At 36.2% G+C, this 27,158-nt stretch overlaps 1 protein-coding gene across 5 annotated transcripts in view; it reads right to left on the reverse strand.

Annotated features, from left to right (window-relative positions):
* Window positions 1–666: 666 nt before the first annotated feature.
* PPP2R2A (protein phosphatase 2 regulatory subunit Balpha) overlaps window positions 667–27,158 on the reverse strand; it is an 89,457-nt gene continuing 62,965 nt past the window's right edge. For all 5 annotated transcript variants that reach the window (XM_058550486.1, XM_058550485.1, XM_058550484.1 and 2 more), the window contains exons 4-10: window positions 17,330–17,495; window positions 11,347–11,459; window positions 10,459–10,636; window positions 8,538–8,702; window positions 7,413–7,582; window positions 5,049–5,140; window positions 667–2,348 (exon numbers count right to left, since the gene is read on the reverse strand). In XM_058550486.1, the coding sequence (XP_058406469.1) occupies window positions 2,069–2,348; window positions 5,049–5,140; window positions 7,413–7,582; window positions 8,538–8,702; window positions 10,459–10,636; window positions 11,347–11,459; window positions 17,330–17,495 (1,164 nt within the window). In that variant the 3' untranslated portion in view covers window positions 667–2,068. The remainder of the gene's footprint in view (window positions 2,349–5,048; window positions 5,141–7,412; window positions 7,583–8,537; window positions 8,703–10,458; window positions 10,637–11,346; window positions 11,460–17,329; window positions 17,496–27,158) is intronic.

A 27,158-nucleotide genomic window follows, 5' to 3' on the forward strand; every position in this document is an offset into this window, starting at 1 on the left:
ATCAAAAAAGAATTTCCAAGAGCCGTGTGGTGGTGGTATCTCAAGACCTCCACCCAAACTTGAAGGAAACAGTCTTCCAAAAAAACCTCTGGAAAACTGCTTGATGAGAGACAGAGTGTCAGTGTTTGGTACCTGTGGCAGGGAATACCCCACTTCCAAGTCAAGTGTGAAGAATAAATAACACAAATTACGAATGCACCCAACATCCCCAAATAAATTAGTAAAAAGTGCCATTATCGTAAGAATTATCAGACATATAATCAATGTGTTTAAATACAAATTCAAATTTGTTAAGTCCAAAAAATACAGTAATTTTATTACATAAAATTTCTCTTGTGTGCTAAAAATGTCAATTTACAAGACATAATATTTGTATAAGTGTAGAGGGAATTATGGTCGAATTGTTTAATCACTTTTCACTGATGACAAATAAGAAGCACTCAGAGTCCTCTAAAATTCAAGGTCGTTATATTACTGCTCAACCAAAACAAACTACCACTCTCTCATAATATAAATGCCTACTCAATTTATCTTTTAAAAATAAAGTCAATTTTTTTTCCATTAAAGCTTCTGCAAGATTGACAAAGGTACATTCTACCTATTAAAAATAGGGGTTCTCTTCATCTTTGGATAAGGTATCACCACTTAGGGAAATGTAGTCATATACAGATTATTAAATTTTTATTTGAGGCAGCTGTTGGAGTCCATTAAGCACTTTTTGAACACTGTACCTTTAAAGTTTGTCTTTAATATTAATAGCTTTGGAAAACCAAAAATAGAAGAAAAACATCTATGGCAAAGTACATTTCATTCAGATTTGATAGCAGTAAAATACAAAAAAAAATATTTAGTGCAGTGTCAATTTTATCTACGTAAATCACTTGAGGACAGTTTTATGTTTTATGACTGAATGACAAAAAAAGTTTTAACTTGTTAAAAAAGTTTAAGTCTTTGACTTAGTATTTAGTAAGGCAAAAATGAAATTAAGCACTGTAAAAAGTCTTTAAAAATGAAGTTCTACAAATTTGGTTTCCATTTACAATGATTTCATTAGCAGATAATGAGTTAAGTGTAGATACAATGTATCCAATACCCTTATAACTACAGTAAAAAAAAAAAATCTCTAGTAGCATTATAGATTGTGAAATCCTTAGTAATACCAATATATATTCAAAACATGTTCATACAGAACCAATACCTCTCCTTCTCCATGTAAAAGAACACTTGTTAAAAATAATTAACAAAATACCAACATAACAATGGAAAATCATTTCATTTCACTGCGCCCAAAGGTATGACACAAAATATTGGCTTAAAGAGGTAGATTAAAAAGAAAAAGAAAACCAGATTCTCCATTCTTTGTCACTTTTATTCAGTAGTAGTTTTTTTTTTTCCTTATTTTCAGTGCCAGACACGGCAAGGAGTGATTACAGCCAACTGTTATTAAAACATTTGTTCGTAACATATATCCCCTTTACCACTGACCCCAAACTGACTCATTTTGTGTGCTTTCGTTCTTTCTTTTTTTAATATACCACCACCAAGACTGGGTGGAGGGGGCAAGGGTAAGAGAGATGAAGGGGAAGAGTCCAGGAGGCCAGAAGAGGAGGAATGCTACAAGCCACAGTAAGAATGAGCTGTATTTAATTTAAAAAAGGGGGGGGGTGTACCCCACAAATGATACAGTAATGAGGATACACAATTAAATCCCATAAGCATGACTGAAGGCTTTCACCGTGTTTGACGTCATCACAATGGAAGGCATAAAAAGTGGAGTAAATCAATGTTGATACAGTCCAATCTAGTCCATTAGGCAAGATGGTGTAAGAAGTCATTTAAATTAAAAGTGCCCTACCCTTACCTAAATGGCTAGCAGACATGGAGAACACCACAGTGATGAATCCACAGAGCTTTCTCCATGTAGCTATAAAAATGTGTTGTCGAATGGCACATTGTCAAACACTGGAAAGGGGCGCCACAATGGACCTCTCTCTTTTTTAGGTACGAATGCTAGATTCAACTATCTCAACTAACCAGGAAGTGGGCTCTTCTGCTAGGAATGCCAACCCTAATTCACTTTGTCTTGAAATATATACAGATTGTTTGTAGTAGCTACAGCAATGATATTTTCCTTGGGGTGCCAGGCCGTATGAAGTATTTTCTTGTTGAAGTCTAGGCTGTCAACACTTATTTCATCTTTCTTTCGCTTGCCACTTGCACAGACTTTGCGCGGCTTCAGAACTGTGCGAGGCTTATTGTTTTCCCGTGATGCTTCTAGGGTTATGTCTCGTTTTGTGTTCCTGTCAAACATTCTGAAGAAATTATTGTAAGATCCAGTCATGACAACACTGTAAAAGCAGACAGAGCAGACAGTCAAATAAGTGAACAAGAGCTTGTTTTCAGTAAAATGATTCAGTGATGAAACCTGGCCTAGTACTCCACTGGAAACAGATACTTCAAGCAGATTTAGATTCAGGGAAAGGGCTGCTGACACCAACATGGGGACCAACCAGTGGAATAAACTAGAAATATGGTAGTAGTTAACCTGGTTTTCTATTAATGACTCCTTTTCATGACTATCAAAACTATCATTAAAGTTGAAACCATCCTCAAGTAAAGCTTCTTAGTAGTACTGAACTATATTTGTTCAATATTTTTGCAACTATAGGCTATGCAATCAACCAGACCAGCCAACTTCTTGAAGTGCCAACCAACTGCAGGACTTGCAGGTTCTAAAACCAAAAAAATCCGTGGTATACAGCTGTTCATAAGAAACAAATGCTTTACTTAAAATTATAAGCTATTTAATTTGTTCCCAGGACACTGTCTGGTTCTGATAATCACATCTTATGAATGCTTATAAGAAATCTGCTTCTGAGAATATTAAGTAGCACATACCATTTTTATTAACAGAAAATCATTTTACCTAAAACACTAAATACATTTTAAGTAAATTTTTTTGACAAATATTTTTAATAGCATCAGTTTAAATGGGTGCCAAATTCTTACCCTGCCCTAGACACTCTGTCAGTCTTACTTGCCATCCATTACTGCTCAACATTTACTATGTATCCCAATAAGCAAAACTTCATGTTTGAAACCATTAACAATTTGGAAAGGGTCTGGTGCTACTATGGTGCTACTATTACCTAGTACATTCTTCGCACATGTTTTAAATTATTGTAAATAAGATAATGGGATATCAAGGAACTATCTGAAGTAATGCTTGAAAACAACCCTGAATATTTACAAATACTATACATTATACAGGACATATCTTAAATACAAACGATTACCATCCATTCAGTAATGTCAATTCCCCCAAAAGACACTTGACAACATTTTAATCAAACTCAAGTTGGTGCATATACAAAGGTAATTAAACTGTTATTTCTTTTAAAATGATTTATGTACTTTAGACTGGCATCCCCAAATTATCTGAATTTGTGAGGTTTTAATGAATTAAGACAGTCTCTGGCTATTTGTAAACTTTAAAAGGCGTTGATAGGCCAGCATTTCTGTGGTATTTCTGCCCCAAATGTATAATCAGAATCTAATCATGAGGAAACATTAGACAACACTCAAATTAAGCAACATTTTATAAAAGAACTGGCCTTTGTTCTTCAAAAATGCCAAGGTTATGAAAGACAAGGAAAGAAAGAAAAATGGGTCCAGATTAAAGGAGGTTAACGAGATACGACAACTAAATGTAACATACACTTTTGGATTGGATACTGGACCAGATTTTTTTTTTCTCTGCCAGAAAGAACATGTTTGAGAGAACTGGTGAAATTTTCATGGGATCAGTGGATTACAAGGTAATACTGCATCAAACGGAACTTTTCTATTTTAGATACTTGCTCTGTTGTTATGTAGGAGAGTGACTTTTAGGAAATTCTCATTAAACAATTTAGGGGCAATGAGCATCATGCTTGGAGTATACTCCAAACTGGAAAAAAAAAAACGTTTGTGTGTGTTTATATGAGAGAGAGAAAGAGAGAGAGAGAGAGATTAAGGGAAGAGACTGACACAGCAAAAAGCAACAGGGGAGCCTGAGTAGAGGCTAAGTAAGAGGTGTGTTATGCTTGTAAATTTTCTCTAAGTTTGATACTATTTCAAAAAATTTTTTTAATGTTAAGAGAAATAAGTTTTTTCTGATAATGGAACTTACAACTGCTAACAATATGTTTACACAATGTGAGGAAGAACTACTTGTAGCAGTGCACCATATCCTATTATATCAATATCTTCTTTCTCTTCAAATTTGCTAATTCCTTCTTCTCTCTTCTTTCCTTTCCTTTTTCCTTCTTGATGCCTTAGCTTTAGTAGTGGCATTCAAAGGCAAAGCTTGCTTATTCCTACTTTAAAGTTACCATGGCCAGCCTATTACTGGGCCTCATATTATAATCAGATAAAAAATAATTTTAAATATCAGACAAAAGATAAACGATCCAAGTTCCATTATCCTCTATAACACCATGAAACTCGAATCATATCAAAGCTTCAGTGATAAAACTATCGTTGAATAAAGTACCTCTAAAATCTTGAGGTCAAGTTTAAGTAATTCCAAAATTGTTTTCTTTTACTATCTTCTATTCATAATAAATAGTAAATAAATATTGACAACTAAAAATTGAAAGATTAAGACTTACTTATCCTCAGAAATAATGGTACTCATAATCAAACTGAAATTTCACCATTTTAACCATTGGCATGTCAAAAATGTTACTGATTTGGTTCATGAAAGGGAAAATATTAAAGAAATTTAAATCATAATTTATGATATCTAGAATTTGTATAGTTTCACATTTACTAGTAAAACACAATGTTTAATTTTTATCTGCCAATATTGCTATAAGATTACTAAATTTATTTCAAGGAAACTCTGGGGAAAAATGAAGTTAAGATTTGTAATTTATGTCAATCCAAAAAAAGTTGGCCATATTTTTAGTGAATGGGGCAACCATACCAGGAGGAGTGAAATTGTAAGTTTCTTTTCTCTAATAAAATTCATACTTGAACGAAAGGTTCAAATTAAAATCAATTACCTGTCAGATCCATTCCAACAACACTCAAATTTGTCAAATATGCAGTCATTTTCATACAGTGAACAAAGTTTACTTCTGAGGTATTCATGCACCTGGAGAAAAACATAAAAATATATATATTATATATATATACACACACACTTAGTTTACACCTCAAGATTTACGGAATGAAATTAGAAAAATGACTTCAGTCCTTATTTAAAAAAACGGCATATATAGACACATACACATCTTATTAAAACACAATTCCCTTAGTAACAATAAAGGCGTTTTATCCTTTTCCACACGAGTCCCCTTCCATGAACACATATTTTCCTACTGTATAACACAGAAAAATAGCCCTCTGGGCATGGCACGTGTACTCTTTATAAGCTTGACTAAATATTTAGGCCAGAAAACTTTCGAAAATGGCACAGATAAGAAACTAATTAAAGAATATTACAGCAATATTTGAATATGCTAACACCTGGCTTTCAGCCCATAAACTGCTGATAAAAACACTCAATACTGTGCTTTACTTCCTTTTTAAATAGCATCTTCTGGGTACAAATAACTAAAGCGTATATTATCACTAAGTGCCCATGCTCTGCATACCATGATCATGCCCCAGTCTGGTGATAAATTACATGGTCACTCTAGGTATGCATCACTGAAAAATCTGGTATCACTTGATATTACTAATGCAATATCAAAAGCTAATGAAAATGTACCTCTGTTTCTTTGAAACATTATTCTATATATACTCACTAGTATTTCACAAAGGGATAAACTAGAAAATAAATAAATCTGGTATTTAAAAAGTATTCTGAGAAATGATACATTTCAATATTAATATTGTTAAATTACAAAGGAAAGTTCCCAAGCATCTGCTGTGATCAGAGAGAAAAAAAGGAGGCTCTATCTCACTTTCCTTTTTCACTTACAAGAACCTTAAAAAGAAGTGATGATGGAAAAGAGTAGGTACCTTCTAAAGGCTTAGAATTCTCTGTGCTTTACAAAACAACCTAAAGTCATTTTAACTGTTCATTTCAACTTTTAGTGGAATGATTCAGGCCATGCCAATGTGACATTAAGTGAAAATTTGTTAACAGAGAGGAAATGCAACTCATGTGGGGTTAGGATCGAAAGTGAACGTGTAAGGCAAAAAATGAGTGAGATCAAAATTACCCTTCAATCACACATAGCTCAGCAAGATGCTTACACAAACTGAACAAGAATAGATGAATCTGCAGACGCTATATCTGAGTATGACGGGACTCTACTCTCAATCTCTAATCTAATTCAGCATAGGCAGGGAAACTGCAAATCAGGTAAAATTAGGTAAATCAGAACAATTCAGCAAAGTTTTAGAATGAATGCACATATAGGGTTTCTCACCAAACAATTTAAGAATATGAAGTTAGGGTTCAAATCAATTATTCTCAACTGGAATGGGGAAGGGGTGGGGGTGGTGAAGATCACTAGAAGATAGATCAGAATCTTGGCAGTTACACAAATGTAATTGGAAAACAAAACAGTATTGTATTCCTTTGCTTTTGTTTCAACATGGCATTCATTCTGAATTTTCAAATACCATTGAGAATCTTAAGTGGTTTATGTTTGTCAAGGAGGATTAAAAAGTTTGAGAAATATCATTCTAATTTTACTGAGAACATACAACAGAAGGAAGGTATCATTTATAAATTCTGTATTCCTAAAGCAGTGTTAAGTGTTTTTCTATACTGTAGCCTAGGGCCTAACACAGGTTTCTGCCGGCCCTCCACCCTGTTCTCACCTGTGTGCACCTTCATCCTCCTCTCTAGAGGAAAGGGATAGGGACCAATGGTAGTGGACAGCTGACAAGACCAGCACCCAGAACTGACATCCCACAACAGACAGGCAACTCCTAAAGCTGCCCACTGGGCTTTCAAGCCCTTCTCGTTTAGCTTAAGACAACAGTTATCAGCCAAAAGGCAGAATGCCCGTCCGTTTGACTCAGCACACCAAAGGTAAGCTCTAGTTCAACTATCACTGCACATACTCCAACCAGGACACCTCCACTAGGACGGGCCATTCTCCCCAGTCCTCTCCCCTCAGACCTTGAGAGAGAGTGCTCTTCCCTCCTCACTTTAAATGCAGATAGAAGCAGGAAAAAAAAGTTGTCAATATTGAACAAAACTGGTAGCAAAATTGAATAGACAACACAACCTATAAAAGTATATATAAATTTTAACATAAGGAAAAGCAACATATTCATGAACTTCTGAAGGAAAAAGCCTAATGGTGAACAAACACTGTATTAGGATTAACATATAATACAAAATCCTTCTCTATAAACAAAAGAAAATTGGGTATACACTCATTGAAAGAAAAAACTGCAAATACCTGATATGTTTCCACAGGCCTGTTCTCCATATTTAAGTCCCAAATTTTGACCGACAAATAGTCTCTAGTCATCATATATCGACCACTATGGCTGAATTTTACATCAGAAATAGAGGAGATGATTTCAGAAAAAAAAGACCTGTTACTGGGATCTTCAGGTTCTTCAAACACTAAAAAGAAGCAAAAAAAAAAAAAAAAAAAAAAAAAAAAAGGGCAATTTGTATAATATTCTGGCTTGGACAAAGCATTTGCTGAAACAATTCACCAACTTTGTAACAGTGAGCTAAAAATGACAGGCTAATAAAGAACTGAAAAACATCTCTCTGGCTATAACAACATAATCTCCCTGAAAGTTTCCTAAGAGAATGATTTGATACTGAAGCTGAAGATGAGCAAGCATGTAACACACTTCCAGAGTCCTGGGGCTAGTTTAGCAGAACCAGACGGACCCAGGACTTCGGGCTTCAGTGCCCCAGGTTCGTAGGTTCTGCATACACCTCACTGACTTTGCCTGTATTGTCACCACAGGAAACACACTATTCTCACCATCCAAATTCATACCAGCATTTTTCAGAGGCCAGGTAAAATTATTTTGATAACAGGCACGTACCAATTTTCATGAGTTTTAAAATATTCAAAAACATGAAGACAAGAATAATGAAAGCCCTTAATTTTTAACCCAGTGCTTTTCAAACTTTTTTTAAAGCCAATGAAACCTCTTCTCAGAAGAAATCTTCCTAGGAATCTCAAAAAGAAAGGAATAAAGGGAGGAAGGGAGGGCAGGAGAGAACAAGGGAGGGAGGAAGGAAAGGAAAGAAAGGAATGATCTACTTGAATATAGGGTTGGAGAGCCCCACTCCAAGTTGCCAAAGAAAAGCATTCCATTAAAAATATATCCACTTGGACATCCACAGACATATCCCTGAGAGAGGCTTGTAAGTCCTTCCAGTAGAATAACCTATTATGCCTCATGTGGAGTTAGGCAGCTTAACAAAGGGTACAGGAGATCCTGGGAACACAGGTTTAAGACTTGTAAACCTATGTGAATATTGTTTACCATGTCTGAGGCTAGTTTCAGACTAAAAGAAAATGTTATCATTCAAAACAAAGATGCAATAAACTTACGTTTAGAATGTCTATCACAGAGGGCAGATGCCCTCATGTCACATAACCGAATAGTTCCTTTACTGCTGCTGTATACAAACGTGTTACAGCTGTTTGGATGGAATTCTGCTGCTGTAATCACCTCTGTTAGTTCTTCCATATTGGCAGGCTTGATGTCCACAATATCTGGATTGCATTTTATTAAGGAACTTCCATTTAGAAAAAAGAGCAAATATAATTTTACATTTCTCAAATCTAAAATTCATTCATAGACTGAAGCACAAGTATTAATGCTGAATTGCATTCTACTCTTTATGAGTATAAATCTCAGAGGAATCAAAACTTTCAATGCTTAAAAAAAATCTTAGAAGAAAACATGGGCAAATTTGAAATCACTTTAGAATGCACGGGTCTTGGGCCGGCCCCGTGGCTTAGCAGTTAAGTGCGTGCGCTCCGCTGCTGGCGGCCCGGGTTCGGATCCCGGGCGTGCACCAACACACCACTCCTCCCGCCATGCTGAGGCCGCGTCCCACATACAGCAACTAGAAGGATGTGCAGCTATGACGTACAACTATCTACTGGGGCTTTGGGGGAAAAAAAATAAATAAATAAAATTAAAAAAAAAAAAAAAAAAGAATGTGCAAGTCTTTTTTTCCTGAGTATGATATAAATCCCAGAAGCCATAAAGAAAAGATTGATAAGTTTATCTTCCTAAATATTAAGAGAACTTAGTGTACATTCCAAACAAAACAAAACAAGAAAAAATCCTCAAGGGGGCAAAAAAGGGGCTCATTATTTGCACCACAAATGATGGAGCTAATTTACTTAACATTAAAAAAAGTGCTTTAAAACACACCAAAAAATAAAGAATATATACAAATCCAATGGAAAAATTAGAAAAGAACAAAAGAAATATAAATGGTTGATAAATATTAAAAAATGCTCAAGTCCACTCATGATGAAAGAAATGCAAATTCAAACAACAAAAGAGGACTTTTCACTAACTAGACTGGTAAAGGTATAGGAAAACAGGCTCTTTTATACACTATTGGCAGAGTATGAATTATAGTCAAGTGTTCATTTTTCAAATGATATCTATTTGGAAATACTTATATTAACAATAGTAGTAATAGCTGCTAACATTTATCAAGAACTTTAAAATATATATATTTATATACATTTCTATATTTATATGTATATAGCATATCTGTGTGCCAGATATATATGTTTATATATCACACACTTGTATATACACAGAAAAATTTCAGGAGGATAATATAAACAATGAAAATGGGGTTTGGAGAAGTATTTCTATTGACTTCATACCATCAAGCATCATGACTCATAAATTTTTTTCCAACCTTAACGAGAATATTTTTATAGTTAAAAACATTTTTAAGAACCATACTCCAGAAATTTGTTTCAACCATTAAAAAACTTCTAGGGCCTGGCCCCGTGGCCAAAGTTCTGCACGTTCCGCTTTGGCAGCCCAGGTTTGCAGGTTCGGATCCCAGGTATGGACCTACTCCACTCACCAACCACGCTATGGCAGTGTGCCACATACAAAATAGAGGAAGACTGGCATGGATGTTAGCTCAGGGCTAATCTTCCTCAAGCAAAAAAAGAGGACTGGCAGTGGATGTTAGCTCAGGGCAAATCTTTCCTCAGCAAAAAAAAAAAAAAAATTTTGTATTTTCATAGATACAACAGACGAATTCCTTAAAATTTCAAGAAATCTAATTTTTAAATCAATACATTATACCCTTTATCAAATAACTTCAGCTGGTGTTTAATCACTCATACAACAAAGAAAAAGTGGTATAAACAAAGAAGCCACTATAAAACGAAGGAATCAAAATACACTAAGGAGAGATGAAAAGAAATCCAGTGTGGGCACAACATGTCTTTACCAAACACCAAAAAAGAGAAACCAAATGGATACTAAAACTCCTGTCTGTAATTTCCAGATGCCAAAGATTAATTCGCAAATCATCTGCAGATAAATAGGTTTCATAATCACTATTAATAGAAATCGAGTTGATGTGATATGTATGAGCATTGGCAAATATTCTTCGTGGACTGGCCTCAACCATTAGATCCATGGGCCTAAAGACTGGCACCTGGCAATAAGACACACGGAAACAAGTCATTACAAAACGTTCATCGTTTACAATAGCACTTAAGGTTCTTCATTACCACAGTTTTTGAGGGAATATAAAACAGTATACTACTATACAGATTTAATTTTAAGAAGCAACTGATGTTGATCCTTTAAAGTGTTGAAATGGGAAGAAGGAAAATGAATAATTTGGACAATTTACCTTAATTCACAGATAGCAATACTATTAGAATTTGCAGTTCTTCCTAGTTCCAATCTTGTGCTTAAAAGACTTACAAAGCTAATATACGTTTATGGTTTAAATCAAAGTGGCTAAAAAGGAAATTAGCCCAGAGTATCTAATTCTTGATATTTTTTAGGTACAACTAGAAGATTTGGTCCATTTCTACTTTTTTGATCTCCAAATAAAATTAATTTTGAAAGTTAACCTTGTAATAGCTGACATTCAAACCATGAGAGCAAAAGAGTGTGTGGCATAATAAAACACAGTATTGTGTTGAGTCCTGGTTCTGCCCCGGCCACAGTGAGACCTTGATGTTGTCCGGGTCTAATTAAAATGGGAGTTTTTAATGTCCTATCTAGGTACAGAATTGTTGGGAGGGGACAGACTGTAATTATTCCTATTTAAGTTCTGCTCAGGATCTAGACTACGTAATATGAACAAAGAACACTATTCATCAGAATTAACATCATTTTTTCTTCTATACTCACTCGTAGTGTAGTGACTGTAGTAGGATCTCTATATCTTCCATCTTCCTCTTTCAAGTTATACCCTTCTGGTCTTTTGTCCCTTTCACTGATTTTCCATAATTTTATTGTTTTATCTGGGGGAGACAATGAAGAAAGTCCTCAAAAAAAGAGTAATACTGACAGAAGAAAAACATTTTCAAGTATACTTAAACATGCCACTTCATATTTCACCTAAAAGGATCCCATGAAAAAAGGTCCGTATCTGACTTAAGAAAAAACAAATTTTCTATTACCAGGTGAATAAAAGCACATACGCATAGAAATACAGTACAGAAATTGCAAATTTATATGTTTACGGCACTCACAAAATTCCATCTAATCTTAAAATCAAGTCACAGCCAGGTTCTTATCCTTTAAAAATAAATAAAGTTGGGGGGGTGGGGGGGGAACTATATAGGTATGTAAACACTGTGTGTCTATACATACATACAAACATATATATGCTCAATATTTAATTTTTAAAAGAGAACAAACAACAAAGTCAGTTAAGACAACCTATTTTTTAGAATAAAAATGGTAATGAATATCTATCTCCCTTAGTCCCACATTTCACAGCAGATCTTATCAAAGACTCCACAAATTTCCTTCATAGGCCTGGACGCCTCTGTTTAAATCTAACGTTTCCCCTGTTGTACTAGGAATTCATAAGACAGTAACAGGGCCTGAAAAAATTGACCGATTAAAAGCATATGTCCCCAAGTCCTTCAAGACAAAATTCCTAGGTATCAAGAATAAATAAAATAGTATTTTTAAAAATAAAATTTTATTTTGGAATTAAGTTGAGAGTTACAGAAAAGTTACAAAGAGGGCCAGCCCCGTGGCTTAGCGGTTAAGTGCGCGCACTCCGCTGCTGGCGGCCTGGGGTTCGGATCCCGGGCGCGCACCGACGCACCGCTTCTCCGGCCATGCTGAGGCTGTGTCCCACATACAGCAACTAGAAGGATGTGCAGCTATGACATACAACTATCTACTGGGGCTTTGGGGGAAAAATAAATAAATAAAATCTTTAAAAAAAAAAAAAAAGTTACAAAGATAGCACAGAGTGTTTCCATATACCCTTCACCCAGTTTCTTCTAATGTCAACATCTTAGGCAACCATGGTACATTTGTTAAAACTAAGAAATTAACTTTGTACGTTACTATTACCTAAACTCCAGGCTTTACTCAGATTTCACCAGGTTTTCCACTAACATCCCTTTTCTGTTCCAGGATCCCATCCAGGATCCAAATAACGCTGCATTTAGTTGTCAAGTATCCTTAGTCTCTGACTTTTAACAATTTCTCAGACTTTCCTTATTTTTCACCATCCTGATAGTTCTGAGAATCAGTGGTGAGGTATTTTGCAGGATGACCCTCAACTGGTTATGTCCACTGTTTTCTCACGATCAGACTGGGATCATGGGGTTTTAGGAAGAGTACCAGAGGTGAAGTGAGGGTACACGTGATACCAACCCGAGTTTTCCCCTGGTGATGTTTGTTAGCTTTGATCACCAGGTGAAGGCAGCATCTGCCAGGATTCTCCACTTCACCATTACTATTTTCCCCCTTGCCACACTCTATTCTTCCCAAGTGAGTCACCAAACCCAGTCCTCACTCAAAGGGAGAATTAAGTTACACTCCCTATATGGAGGAGTATCAATCCACATATTATTTGGAATTCTATAAGAATCCCTTCTCCCCACTTTTTCAGTAAATCATTTATTTATATCACTATGGACTCATGCATGTTTATTTAATACTTTGGGTTATAATCCTAAAATTGCATTCATATAAAAGTATCATATTCTTAATGGTCTTTCATAAGCAAATGGGCAAAACACAATGTAAAAAAATAGTGTATAAGGCTACTTTACAAAACTCTGTCACATAGAGAGGTAGCAGGGACTCTAGCCTGGCCGTCTCTCTCTGCTTGGCAGAGAAGAGCATGCTAGATGCCCCTGTGGATGCCCTTCATGAAGATGAAGGGGAAAAAGAGAAAAACCGTTAACTTCATTAACTTGTAATCTAGTATATTTCATCTAAACCCTATGTAATCTTGTTTACAGTTATACTGTAGTTAAATTACATGTGTTTTCTACGTGCTGTTTGGTTTATATATATTTATATAATTTAGGTCAAGAATTATATATTTCAGAATATTTTACTTGTCCCCAAATCTGTAACATAAATGAGTCAAACCAAAATTCTGTATTTTGGGAGAAATTATCATCTAAAGATGATGAGGATGACAAGTTCATCCCCCATGCCACCCAATCCCCTTATTTGTCTTATGGGCCTGTTCAAATTCATCATCCTTATTAAAGATGCAGATAAAGAAATCACAATATACTTATCAAACTTTCAAATGAGATGAAATTAATTGGTGGTTCCTAATAGTCTTATAGGAAGAAAATACTTTTAAAAAATCATGAAAAATTTGGTAAATATTTTTTAAAACAAATTAAACTTCAAAACAAAAATTTTAAAATGATAAAATTTGTAACTTCAGAGGTAAAAATAATTTAATAGCATAAACACAGGATACAGAAGTACTACACAATATCAGTGCAGTGCTTGAGGACAAGGCAGGTTGGAAATAAAATAATATTTTAATAAAATTTTTTTTAAAAAAAATCAGAATTCTTCTACTCTAGAGTTGTGCCTTTTTTATCTGGAGATTGGGGCCTGTAATCAAACTCCATAAAACTGTATGCAAGATTATGTGGATATACACACTTTTCTGTGAAGGGGATTATTAGATTCTCAAACAGATCTGTTACTTCCAAAAGGTTAAGAAGTACTGCTCTGTGGTGATTTCCTACACTGTCAACACTAACAACTAAAGAAGTGTTCCAGAAGTCCACAAGTCCCAGTAGTTCCTCTTGCTACAAGCAGAAGGTTGGGACAGGGAAAACCATGCTACCAAGTTTCCTTTGTGGGAATGCAGCTTCACATAAAATCCAAAAAGCTTCTTATTAACAAGCTGTTAAAACACAACCTACCCACAAGTGAACTTTGTATTACTCATGTATTCAAGACCATGGTTAACAGGTTGAGTTGAATGTTTTCGCAGTGTGGAGGAATCAAGGAGAATTCAGAGAAAGGCAAAAGAAGATTAAAGAGAAAGAGAATAAAATCACTTGAAGAAACAGTAAGTGAACTAGTATCATAAGAAGGTGACTAGGAAGTTATTTAAGTGAAAACAATCTGGGAAACACTGAACAGTTTATGACGATAATGGAAAGCCAACGCGAAGATGAAAATAAGATCAATTTTGGATAATCAAAGCTGGAATGTTTGATCCTATTTTTCTACCATCCTCCCATAGCAGTAGTGTAAATAATCTCCACAGATTATTTATACTCATAATCTTTTTTATGAGTATAAAGACCCATTACAGGGGCAAGCCCTGTGGCCTAGTGGTTAAGTTTGGCGCGCTCCACTTCAGTGGCCTGGGTTTGGTTCCCATGCACCGACCTACACCACTCATCAGTGGCCATGCTGCAGCAGCCACCCACATACAAAACAGAGGAAGATTGGCACAGATGTTAGCTCATGGTGAATCTTCCTCAGCAAAAAAAAAAGACCCATTACATTTAGGGGGAGGAAGTATTATTATGCTATACCTCACAGAGAAGACCATACAAAATAATATAAAATATTACTCAGATTTAACAGATGTTGACATCTTCTCATATTTGCTTTTTCTCTTTTTAAAATATAAAGCTTTTCACACATAGCTCAAGTTCACTCATCTCATCCTTTTTCCTATCCAATCATGCCCAGACACAATAGTCTGTAAAACTTCCATTCTATCCTTCCACATTGGACTCTATTTTTGGCACAAAAAAATAATGCAGCCCCCAAACAGTTGTATTTTATTTAGCATTCATTAACAACAATAACAACAAAAAAACAAAAACCTACAATGCATTGTGTAGTGCCCCTTGAAATAATTTGTACTATTAATCAATTATTTTTCAAATTTATATAGTAAATATATTTGGGAGACAATGTTGACTCTTGTCTACAGAAAAAAAAACTGCACAGATTCACATATCCCTGACCCAACCACTAGAATTCCTAGTGGTCTCTCCCTCCACTGAGCCCTTGTAGTTTTTAGTGTCTAGAAAGGCTCGCCTTATATGTTGCCTTGCTTATTTCAAACCACAGAAGAGCACATGGAAACCTGCATGAAAGACACACATGGGTATAAACTGAGAATCGAAAGATATTTAAGGTTCAATCCATAAGTGAATTGAAATGGGATTTGCTTCCAAATAATACTGGGAAGGAGGGGAAGAAGTACCTGGAAACAGAACTGGCTATGAACTGAAAATCACTGGGTATATAGAATTTCATTATTACTATTCTATTTCAGCCTGTATTTTTAAAATTCCCCATTACAACAAGTAAAATGATTTAGCCTATAAGAAGTGAACTGTCAAAATTATTAGGAACAAATACTCCAATACATGAAATGTATAAGAACATACCTCCTTGGGACATTTACTTCCAAAAGTAGAAAATATATAAATAGTATAATTATGTATTATTTGATGTCAAAGAAAAGAGCAGTATCTGAAGTGCATTTGAAATAGCTTAGTTTACTATATAAATAAAAACTGAATTAAGATTAGAGGCCAACATATGACATGAGTAAACACAGTTCCTCCATCTACGATGCTGCTGAGTTATAGGCTTTAAATTCATACTTCTATTTATTTTTCTTGTAATAAGGAGAAGAGAGGAGAATGCAGTTTATGTGAAAAGAGAGAGTAGAGAGTACAAATTTCAATGGGCTAGTTGGGGAGAGCTTTGATGATCAGAAAAACGAGCACCTAAGAGGAGGCAAACATTTATGGTGTCAGCTAGTGGCACTGTTTTATGGAATGCACTTCCAAGCACTCAATACACTGGGCAATGAGGCCTAAAAACACTCAGTATTTTCTACCATGTCACCCCAGAAGTCACTTGAGTTTACATTCTGCAAATGGTCAAGAATGGCAAGGTCTAGGTGCTAAAATTTGATTTTAATAATAGTGAGAGGATGAGAAAATATGAGAGGTTTTCCCCAACCCTTGTGCCAGCCTCAAAAAAGTTTTAATCTAAATTTTTACAGACTATGGCTACCCAGAATCTGAAAGTATCCCTCAATCACTCTAATGACTCTCTTCAAGACCTACGTCCCCAAGAATAAACCAAGTCACAACAACTCCTATGAAAAAAAATTTAGAACAAAAAGAAATTACCCAATTCTTAACTTGTCATAAAGGACTTTAAGACATTACACAATTCTAACCCTCACTTAATTCCTTAATTTCCTGAGCAAGCCAAAACAGTATAATATGAAGAAATCTTCCTTCAATCACAAGGCTTGTTGGGAAAAAGGCAATAAGTCAATTCCAGTTTTTATCCTTATGGGACGAAGATCAAGTAAGAAGAGTGCTCTCTTGGAGAGCATCCTTGAGACCATCCTTTGACCGAGTTTTTAGTATTTACAGTTTGAAATACTTTTCGTAGAATTTAAAAAGGAAATCAACATTTATTGAGCACTGATTATGTACATTAGGAGTTATCACATTTAATACTGATAACAATACTATAATATAGAAATTAGCACCTCCCGTTTGTAGACGACGAAAACTGGGCTTAGTGTTAGTAACCTGCCCAAGGCTACTAAGCCAAGAAGGGGCAGAAATAGGATCTGACAAATCCAATGGTAAAGCCCACTCTTTCCATTACAAATCGTGTGCTGAAAGAAAACTGACACCGGAGAATCTCCTTCATAGAATTTACAAAATAGAATAAAAAAAGGAAGAGTTTACATCCTGTATGGGGAAGAAATGTTTCCAAATGTCTATTTGCAGAGAGCTCTTAACAACCATTACTCTTTGAAAAGGGAAAAGTACCCTACAAGATCTGTGTACAAGTGGGCACATGAAAAGAAAAAGTTCATACTTACCATTGGTAGACAATAAAAACTGAGCAGCATTTTTCTGGGGTAACCACCTAATTTTGTTGATCTTTTCTTCTATTTCTAAACTTTTCAAGTAGTCAAACTCTGGTTCATGGCTCTGAAAGGTGCTGTAAACATTATATTCTCCTCTGCTATGAGACTGGATTTTGTTCTAAAATGGAAACAAAAATATTTGGACCATTGTTGAGAAATATTTCAAAATAGTTAAATGCAATGAATTCCAACAGATCTTGCAAATTTCGGTTAATTTATTACCTGCATCTGATATATAATTACATTGTTTTTTATATTTAAAGGCTTTCAAGGAAGAAATAAGAAAGCTTGAAAGAAAAAACTAAATAAAGCCTAATAATCAAGCCTAATTCAATAGTAAAGTGACATTAAAATATAGATCAATTTGATTACTAATTTACCATTATATATTAAATAGCATAGAGGCATAGTGATAAAAAATCTGAGCACCCATAAAAAGGGAGTTCATCTAAAAAGTAAAGATTAAATAAGAAAAGCTTGTCAGAAACAGCTAGCTGAGGCACACCTTTCTCTGCACACTCTAGGGTCAAGTCTCAGTCAGTTACTTAATAGGACGTATTGTCCTCCTCCTTTCCCTTTCTGATGCCTGCCTTTAGGTCACTTCAATGCCGAGAAACTCTTTAAGAGCTCTAATAAATGTAATGGCATCATATGACCCAACCTCCCACCCCAAGACCACTGTTACAGAGCTGTTACTCATTAAGTCCACATTCAACATTACCCAGCAAATCTTACCCCACAGCCCCATCAACAACTGCTTACCCTCCTTAGTCTTGTTATATTATGAGCCTAGCACACACCGCTGATTTATTTCTTTTAGTATCAGTGTGAGTGAATATAGATTAAGCTATTGGATAAAGAGACTACTTGTGAAATTCTTCAGTTAACACTAACACCTTAGCAAAAGTGAGAATTATAACCATGGTCAGAATTTCATCTTTTAACCTATCATCACATGATTAAAAACCTTTCCATCAAAAATATTAAAAGACTAGTTCAAAGAAAAACCTACAGAAAAATAGTTTAAATGGAAGATATCGTTCATAGTCAACTATTTTAAATAAAAGTGAATTATCAAATGAAATGTTTAAGATTACTTATAATAAAAATGGCCCATTAGTTATTATTATTCTCCATATAAAAAGAAAACCTTACTGAATCATCTTGAAAGCATATGTTTTGGGTTGTTTTTTCCAGTAGCTTAATCTTCTGAATTGATTATTGTTATAGTTCTATTCGGACCCTCTGATAGCAGTATCAATTATTATTGAGCGGATTTGCCAATATTAAGAATGCAGAGCATACCATAGAACACATTCCACATTGGGGATATGGAAGGGGTGAAAATCAAACTCAGAACCTTGGTCTCATTGCCATACTCTTACACCAAATTAGACAACCTAATCCATTAAATATGTATACGCTAATATCACTTTAGAAGAAATTCCATAAATCTTCCACCTAAAATTACCCAGTCTCAAAAGTTTTATCACTATACTCTCCAAGAAAACCACAATAAATAGCAATTCATTTTTTAACATGAATGCTATGTTTTAAAGCAAGAAATTATAGTACCATGTACACTAGGTCCTAGATATAATGAGAGAGAATCTCTTACTATCTTCAAGTAACGACTGTATGTGAAACTTCAGTCAAAAGTAGAAACTGATTAAGGTCCATATGATTCAGGTAAGCAATATAAAAAGTCAAGGGTGAGCACACACCATTTATATGCAAAAACTGAGTCTACATGGGTCATGCTATTTAATGATGAGTAAAGATAAGTACATAAATATAAAAATATTTTCTAAAACAGAAAAAGAACATCATCCTAAAAACTCAAGAATAACTACATGGGTCTAAACATGATTTATTACATGATCCAAAAACAAATCATGGAGGTGTTCGGCAGTTTCAATCGACTGCAAGAAGCACCTGTTTCCTGTTTCTTTGTAACAGGAAAAAAATATGTATCACACAAAGAGAAAGTTATGTCCAGAAAGTTAAAGATGCCAGGCTGGGCTCATGTATTAGTACCCACTCTCTCCTGAAACTCCACTAAAATTACAGTAGAACAATCTTTAAAGACAAATTGACATGAACAAAGAATAATAGCAGAGACAACAGCAGCAGTAACAAATGGAAGAGGCCCTATAACAGATGCATAAGTGGAAACTGACTTAGCAGACTGCAGGGAGCTGGACCCTTAGCCAACAGTGGGATTTTCCCTAAAACCTGGGGAGGGGTGTTTACCTTATAATGATCATGACAACGTTGTTCTCCACATGAACTAAGTACAGTGAGCAACTATGAAGAAAAGGAAACGTAATCCCATGTCCTCAACACTGTGCCACTTGAACAAGAATGCATCAAAGAAGGCGTTCTTGTTTTTGTTTTAAAAACTTTCCTACAATCATAGAGAACTGTGATACATTCTACAATCCCTCATATTTGGGTTTTTTTGCATAGCTTTGTGCACCTCTCTCTTTTTTCCTTAGCTTGCCATTATGATCACTAAGAGACAATGGGTAGACAATTTTTCTAACCATTCAAACTACTTGTGTAAATTTTCTATAATAAATATAGAAGTGCTTTACCCCTGCCTGTAATAATGCCTAGCATTATTACATATACAACATATATGTAACAGGCAATCAATAGATTTTCTAAATGAACAATAACAGCAGCAAATACAATGAATAAAAGATGGTGCTGGTATAGTAAAGGGAGTTTGGAGTTAACCTGGTGCATGGAGTTTGGTGCAGAAATATGAAGGAATGGGTTAGATGCACACATAGCAAGACAGAAGGATCGTGACAACATAGCTCTTAGCGAAAAAAGTAGGACATAAGATGTGAGACAATAGTATTCTTCACGTTAAAAAAATAGTACACAAAAACAAAATCACACATTTTCAACATAGACACAAAGAGAATCCATAAATATATAAATACTATTATGATCACATTTTAAAGCAAAGTAAAGAAGACAGTGTGGTACTCGAGAGGAATGACAAATACAACAATGGAATAGAATAGATGGGCCCAAAAGAGGCCTGAATTATGACAAAGGTGGCCTTGCTGAACAAGGATGGTCTTTTCACTAAATGTTTTTTGATCAACTGGCAAGTCACATGTAATAAAACTAACCTTAACCCCTACTACCTCAACCCACACATGTAAATTGATTCCAAGTGAGTCAGATATATAAATGTGAATATCCGATAATTAAGTTCTAGGACAATACAGTCTGACAGAGCTTTCTGCAAGGATGAAAATAGTCTGTATCTGTGTTGTCCAATATGGTAACCATCAACCACATGTGGTTATTAAGCACTTGAAATAGCTATTGTGACTAAGGAAGTGAACTCTGAATTAAATTTTAATTAACTAAAATTTAAATTGCCACATGGAGCTAGCGGCTACCATACTAGACAGTGAAGTTCTAAAAGATAACAGGAATATGTATCTTCCTGGTATTTCTTACACAGGACAGAAAAAGCAATAAGCCTAAGAAAAACAATGATAAACTGTATTAATATTAATAACCTCTGTTTGTCAAAATATACCATTCAGAAAAACGAAAAGGCAAGTTGTAGAATGGAAGATACTTTTAACAAATATAACTGACAAAGAGTTCATATTCAAAGAAGCGTAAAGTAAGCCTACAAATCAATAAGAAAAATGACAGACAACCCAGCAGAAAATATGTGCAAGAGATTTCAGTAGGTACTCCACAAAAGATCATATCCAACCAAATGGCCAATAAACACATAAAAAGATGCTCAACTTCAGTGTTAGTACAAATTAAAACCACAATAAGATACACTCATAACCTCTAAAATGTTTGAAATTTTAAAAAGACCAACAATACAAAGCACTGGGAAAGATGTGGAAAAGTCAGACTTTTCATATATTGTTCATGATAATAAAATTGGCAGAAACCACTTTTTACTGTGACGTGTACTAAAACCGAATGCCTACCCCATCACACAAAATCTCACACAGGACTTTGTGCACCAAAAAACATGATCAAGAATGTTCACAGCGGCATTATTCTTAATAACCACAAACTGCAACAACCAAAATGTCTGCATCTACAACACGATAAATACACTGCGGTATAGTAATACAAAAGAACATTATATAGCAATGAAAATGAGCAAATTATATCTGCACAAACATAATACTGAGAAACAAAATACTGTATGATTCCATTTATGATTCCATTTACAACAACTTCTAAAACTACAGGTCAAACTAAGTGTTAGAAGACAAGCTTGTAAGAGGCTGATAATGAGTGGAAGGAGAAATGAGTGACTGGGAAGGGGAAGGAGTAGGGTTTATGAAAGGGTAAGAAGTTCTATTTCTTGACCTAGAGGTCTGCTGCATGATAATCCACTAATGTTTTGTGCACTTTTCTACGTATATTTCAATAAAGGTTTTAAAACCACAGCCCACAATTGGTGCAGCTACTTTGAAAACAGTACGGAGGTTCTTCAAAAAAAATTAAAAATAAAACTACCATATGATCCAGCAATCCCACTTCTGGGTATATCCACTAAAGAACTGAAAACAGGATCTCAAAGAGGCTATTCACAATAGCCAAGAGGTGGAAGCAAACTAAATATCCATTGACAGAAAAATGAATAAAGAAAATGTGGTGTACACACAGGAATACTATTCATCCTTAAAAAGAAGAAACTCCTGTCATATGCTACATGAATAAACCTTGAGGACATTATGCTAAGTGAAATCAGCTAGTCACAAAAAGACAATATTGCATGATTCCACTTATACGAGGTATCTGAAGTAGTCAACCTCATAGAAACAGACAGTAGAATGGTGGTTGCCAGGGGCTGTGGGAGGAAGAAGGTAGGAAGTTGTTGTTTAGTGGGTAGAGAGTTTCAGTCATGTAGCATTGGGGGGTTCCAGGGACCTGTTGCACAACAACGTGTATATGGTCGGCAATACTGTATTGTACACCTGAAAACTGCTGGATAGTTGAATATTATACAATATTTTGCCACAATTAAATAAAAAGCAAAATACATGTTACAAGAACACATTCAAATGGTTACCTTTGCAGGGAGAGGTGAATGGGACATGTCATGAGAATAAAAGGTAATACTCATGTGAGCCTGCACACCTATGTGCATGTTTGCTTGCTTAAAGAAAGGGCCTTGCCATGACCTATAATGGTAATATGTCACAAACTCAAGAACACCCCCAAGGTTCAAACAAACCACAAAACAATAGTAAAATCCAACGGTGTTAGAACCAAATAACCATTTGGAAAGAGAACTGAAACTTCATTTCTTATACAATAGTAAATTCCAGAGAGAATAATTAAATATTTAAAAGTAAATAAATAAAAGCAGCAAAATAAAGTACAACGGTGAATTTCTACATAATTTTGAAGTGAAAAGGTGCTTCTAGGTATAAAAACCAAAGCAAAGAGCAAAGAAAGGTTGACAGATCTGACTAAGTAATAAGTAAAATATTTGGAGGTTAAAAAAAGTATATTGGGGAGAAAACTGCATCTTAAAACAACAGGTTACTATCCTTCATGTATAAAATGTCTTAAAAGTCACTAGGAAAAATACTAATACCCTCCCTTGAAAGATGACCAAGGTCAAAAATTGGTAATTTACATAAAAAATGGCCAGTAAATGTATATAACTGCTTATTATCATTAGCAATCAAAATTAAGGAATGATGTTTTGCCCTTAAACTGGTGAAGAATAAAAAACATGAAAATGACCACTGTTTCAATGATGGGGATATGGACAAAGCAATATACAGTGGAAGAACTTTATACAGCTTTTGTGGAGGATAATTTGTCAACACTTATTGAAAGCCTTAAAAAATGTATATACTCAACAATTCCACTTCAAAGCATAACCTAATGAAAAACAATGTATGCAAAGATGTATAAACAACTTAATGCATAAACAACCTAAATGTCCATCAGGCCAAGGAAATTATGAAATACTGTAGAGCCAATTAAATTCACACGGCAGGATCAATGTTTCTTAACCATACTAACTTACGTGCAATGCTTCCTGCTAATATCCTCTGCAGATTCCACAAGCTACATGTTTATTCAACTTTGTCACTTAAGTTATAAAAACAGACTGGATAATGTTCTTACAACTACACATGCACTCCTTTCCAGTCAATGGTTCCAACAATCTCTTCACTTCCCAGATTGAGAGGTGATATATATATATTTTTTTGTGAGGAAGATCAGCCCTGAGCTAACATCTGTGCTAATCCTCCTCTTTTTGCTGAGGAAGACCGGCTCTGAGCTAACATCTATTGCCAATCCTCCTCCCGCCGCCCCCAAAGCCCCAGCAGATAGTAGTATGTCATAGTTGCACATCCTTCTAGTTGCTGTATGTGGGACGCGGCCTCAGCATGGCCGGAGAAGCGGTGCGTGGGTGTGCGCCCGGGGTTCTGATCCCAGGCCGCCAGTAGTGGAGCACGCGCACTTAGCTGCTAAGCCACGGGACTGGCCCGAGAGGCAATATTTTAACCTGAGAAAACATCACTGTGCATCGCACTTTTACTAACTTCCTTCTTCCTTAAATGAAGCTCTGTGAAAACTAGAAAATATCTACTTTGCTCCTTGAACAAAACATCAAAAATTTCAGAAAACGTTAAGTATATTTTATTTTGTTCATCTCATATAAAAGAGAATAAATGGATATTTTTTCAGCCCCCAAATAGAACACTACTAAAACTTACTCTTTATTAATGTTCCTTTAATCTTACATTTGTTACAGGCAACCATTTATTTTATATTTCAAAGTAGTTTAAAGAGTTATAGAGTCTTGTGAAATGTCCATTCAGGAACAGCGACAGAAATCATACAAAACAAAATCAATTCGTATCTAATATAAAACCACTATCAACACATTTAGCAAACAACAGTAACTTTCCAGGACAAAGCAAAATACAGCACAACCAATGATGTAAACAGAAAAAAAAAATTTCAAACTTTCCTAAACTGATCACAAATGAAGATGGTAGTGCTGAGTACTTCAAGATTTTGGAGGATCTTATTAAATTATATTAAATAATGAGCTAATGCTCATTCACTGAGAGTACCTATTATGTACTATACTAAGCAAAACACAATTTAGAAGAACATCAGTCACAATCCCATAGCCACAAAACTACAAGATAGTGGGAGAGAGAAAAAGGACACCTGGTTGAAACAATTAGAAAAATCACATCAAGCAGTATTACTCTTTGCCTATAATATTCAAATAAACTTTAAAGAAAATTTGTTATAACTAATATAATGCTTTAAAATATTACAAAATCTAAAATCGTCATGATTATTATCCAGATTATATAAGTAGCTAAAATATTTTAGTTCTAAACCATGCTTCAGAATAAGGGATAGGAGAGAAGTCAAGATGGGGGCGTAGGCAGACTCTGAACTCACCTTCTCCCGCGGACACAGCCAATTTACAACTACTCGTGGAAAAATTACCCCTAAGACAGAACTGAAAACTGGATAAGAGGAACTCCTGCAACAATGGACAATCCTAATTGAGATGGAAGAGGCAGAAACTCCCTTCTGGAGAGAAAAAACGCCGCCTTCACAAGCCGCCAGCTTCACGGCAGCTCAGGAGCAGCCCAAAGGTACGCAGCCTCCCTGGAGGCGTGGGGCCCTGAGCCGGGGAGCGCCCCGCTGTGGGCATTTTGTGGACACAGCACAATTGAGACCAGTGGCATAATATCTGGCTTTGCCTGCTACTAAAACATTGGGCAATACCCCCAGAAAACCTGGTTCACAAAGAAATTAAAACCAGCTCTTAAAGGGCCTGCGCGCAAACTCACCCGTTTCAGAAAGCATCCTAAAATCATCAGAAAGAAAGGTGCACAGAGCTTTGGTGAAAAGAGACTCACCTGATAAGCCCTGAGTGCATCTCGGTGAGAGGTGAGACCTCTCCAGGGACTGGGACATTGGCGGCGGCCATTGCTGTGGCCTGGTATGGGCGTGCTGACACAGACGCCATTGGAGTTCTCCCTGGGGCCTGCTAGCCCAGGGTCAGCCCCACCCGCTAGAGTACCGATTTAATCCAGCTCAGCCAGGGCAGGCAGCCCACCCTAGAGACTGGCCCCATCCAACAACAAGGCCTCAGGCAACTTGCGGGCCAGCATAGATTGGTGACTGGATTCTCTGCAGCCTGGCAACTGAGCCAACTTCAGTGGGGCAGGGCGTGCACAAGGAGCAGGTGGAGAGTGTGGGGCACTGGTGGAGTGTGTGGGACTCCTGCTGTGGAGAGACTGGGTCCGCTTCGGGAGGTCGGGGCACACATACAGGGCAGGACTGTGTCGACTGTGTGAGTGGACCTGTGGGCGGCAGGGCTTGTCAGCTGCAGAAGACTTGTGCTTCTCAAAGACCCACATAGGGGGTTTGCCCCACCTTCCAAAGTCTGAAACAATTGGGTGCTCCTGTGCCTGAGGCCAGCCCCACCCAGCTGCAATCCTCAGAGAGCTGACAAGAGACCTAAAGGCTGGAGGCTTATAGCAACTGTAAGCCCCTGAGCCTAACAACTTGCCACGCTGGGGGCCTACTCACTTAAAAGAAATACTGCAACACAAATGTGGTACTAGAACTTGCATCCAACTGAGCTAGGGCTCCCCACACCTGATAAAGAGACTGAAGGACCCACAACAACTACAAGCAGCTGAGCATTACAACAGCTGACTAGGAGCATAACTCGGCCTACCTGGGCGCATACAGGGAGAGCAAACAGGCCACAACAGAAGGACACACGTAGCCCACATAGGGGTCACCCCTGGAACAGTGAGAACTGAGGGAAGCACACTGAAAGCCTCCTAAGGCATCACTTACATAAGCTCACCTATCCAAGAGCAGGAGACGTAGCTGACCTACCTAATACGAAGAAACAAGCACAGGGAAAGAGGCAAAATGAGGAGGCAAAGGAATACATTCCAAGTAAGGGAACAGGACAATACTCCAGAAAAGGAACTAAGTGAAACAGAAATGAGCAACCTACCTGACAGGTAGTTCAAACTAAGAGTATTAAGGATGCTCACTGATGTGGGCAGAAGAATAGATGAACACAGTAAGAACGTCAACAAAGAAATGGAAGATACAAAAAAGAACCAATCAGAAATGAAGAATACAATACTGGAAATGAAAAATTCGCTAGAGGGACTCAAAGCAGAGTAGAGGATACAGAAGAATGGATCTGCGAGCTGGACGAAAGACTAGAAGAAATTACCCAAGCTGAACAGGTAAAAGAGAAAAGAATTAAAAAGAGTGAGAACAGTCTAAGGGACCTCTGGGACAACATCAAGCGCACTAACATCCATGTTACAGGTGTCCCGGAAGGAGAAGAGCGAGACAAAGGGGCGGAGAATCTATTTCAAGAAATAATAGATGAAAACTTCCCTAACCTAAGGAAGGAAACAGACATCCAGGTACAGGAAGCACAGAGAGCCCCAAACAAGATAAACCCAAAGAGGCCCACAACCAAAGAGACACATCATAATCAAAATGTCTAGAATTAAAGATAAAGAGAGAATCCTAAAAGCTGCCAGAGAAAAACAAGTTACATACAAAGGAAACCCCATAAGGCTATCAGCTCACTTCTTAGCAGAAACCTTACAGCCTAGAAAAGAGTGGCAAGATATATTTAAAGTGCTAAAAGGAAAAAACTTACAGCCAAGAATACTCTACCCAGCAAGATTATCATTCAAAATGGAAGGAGAGATAAAAAATTTCCCAGACAAGC

Source organism: Diceros bicornis, chromosome 11, assembly GCF_020826845.1.
Source record: "Diceros bicornis minor isolate mBicDic1 chromosome 11, mDicBic1.mat.cur, whole genome shotgun sequence".
NCBI lineage: Eukaryota > Metazoa > Chordata > Mammalia > Perissodactyla > Rhinocerotidae > Diceros > Diceros bicornis.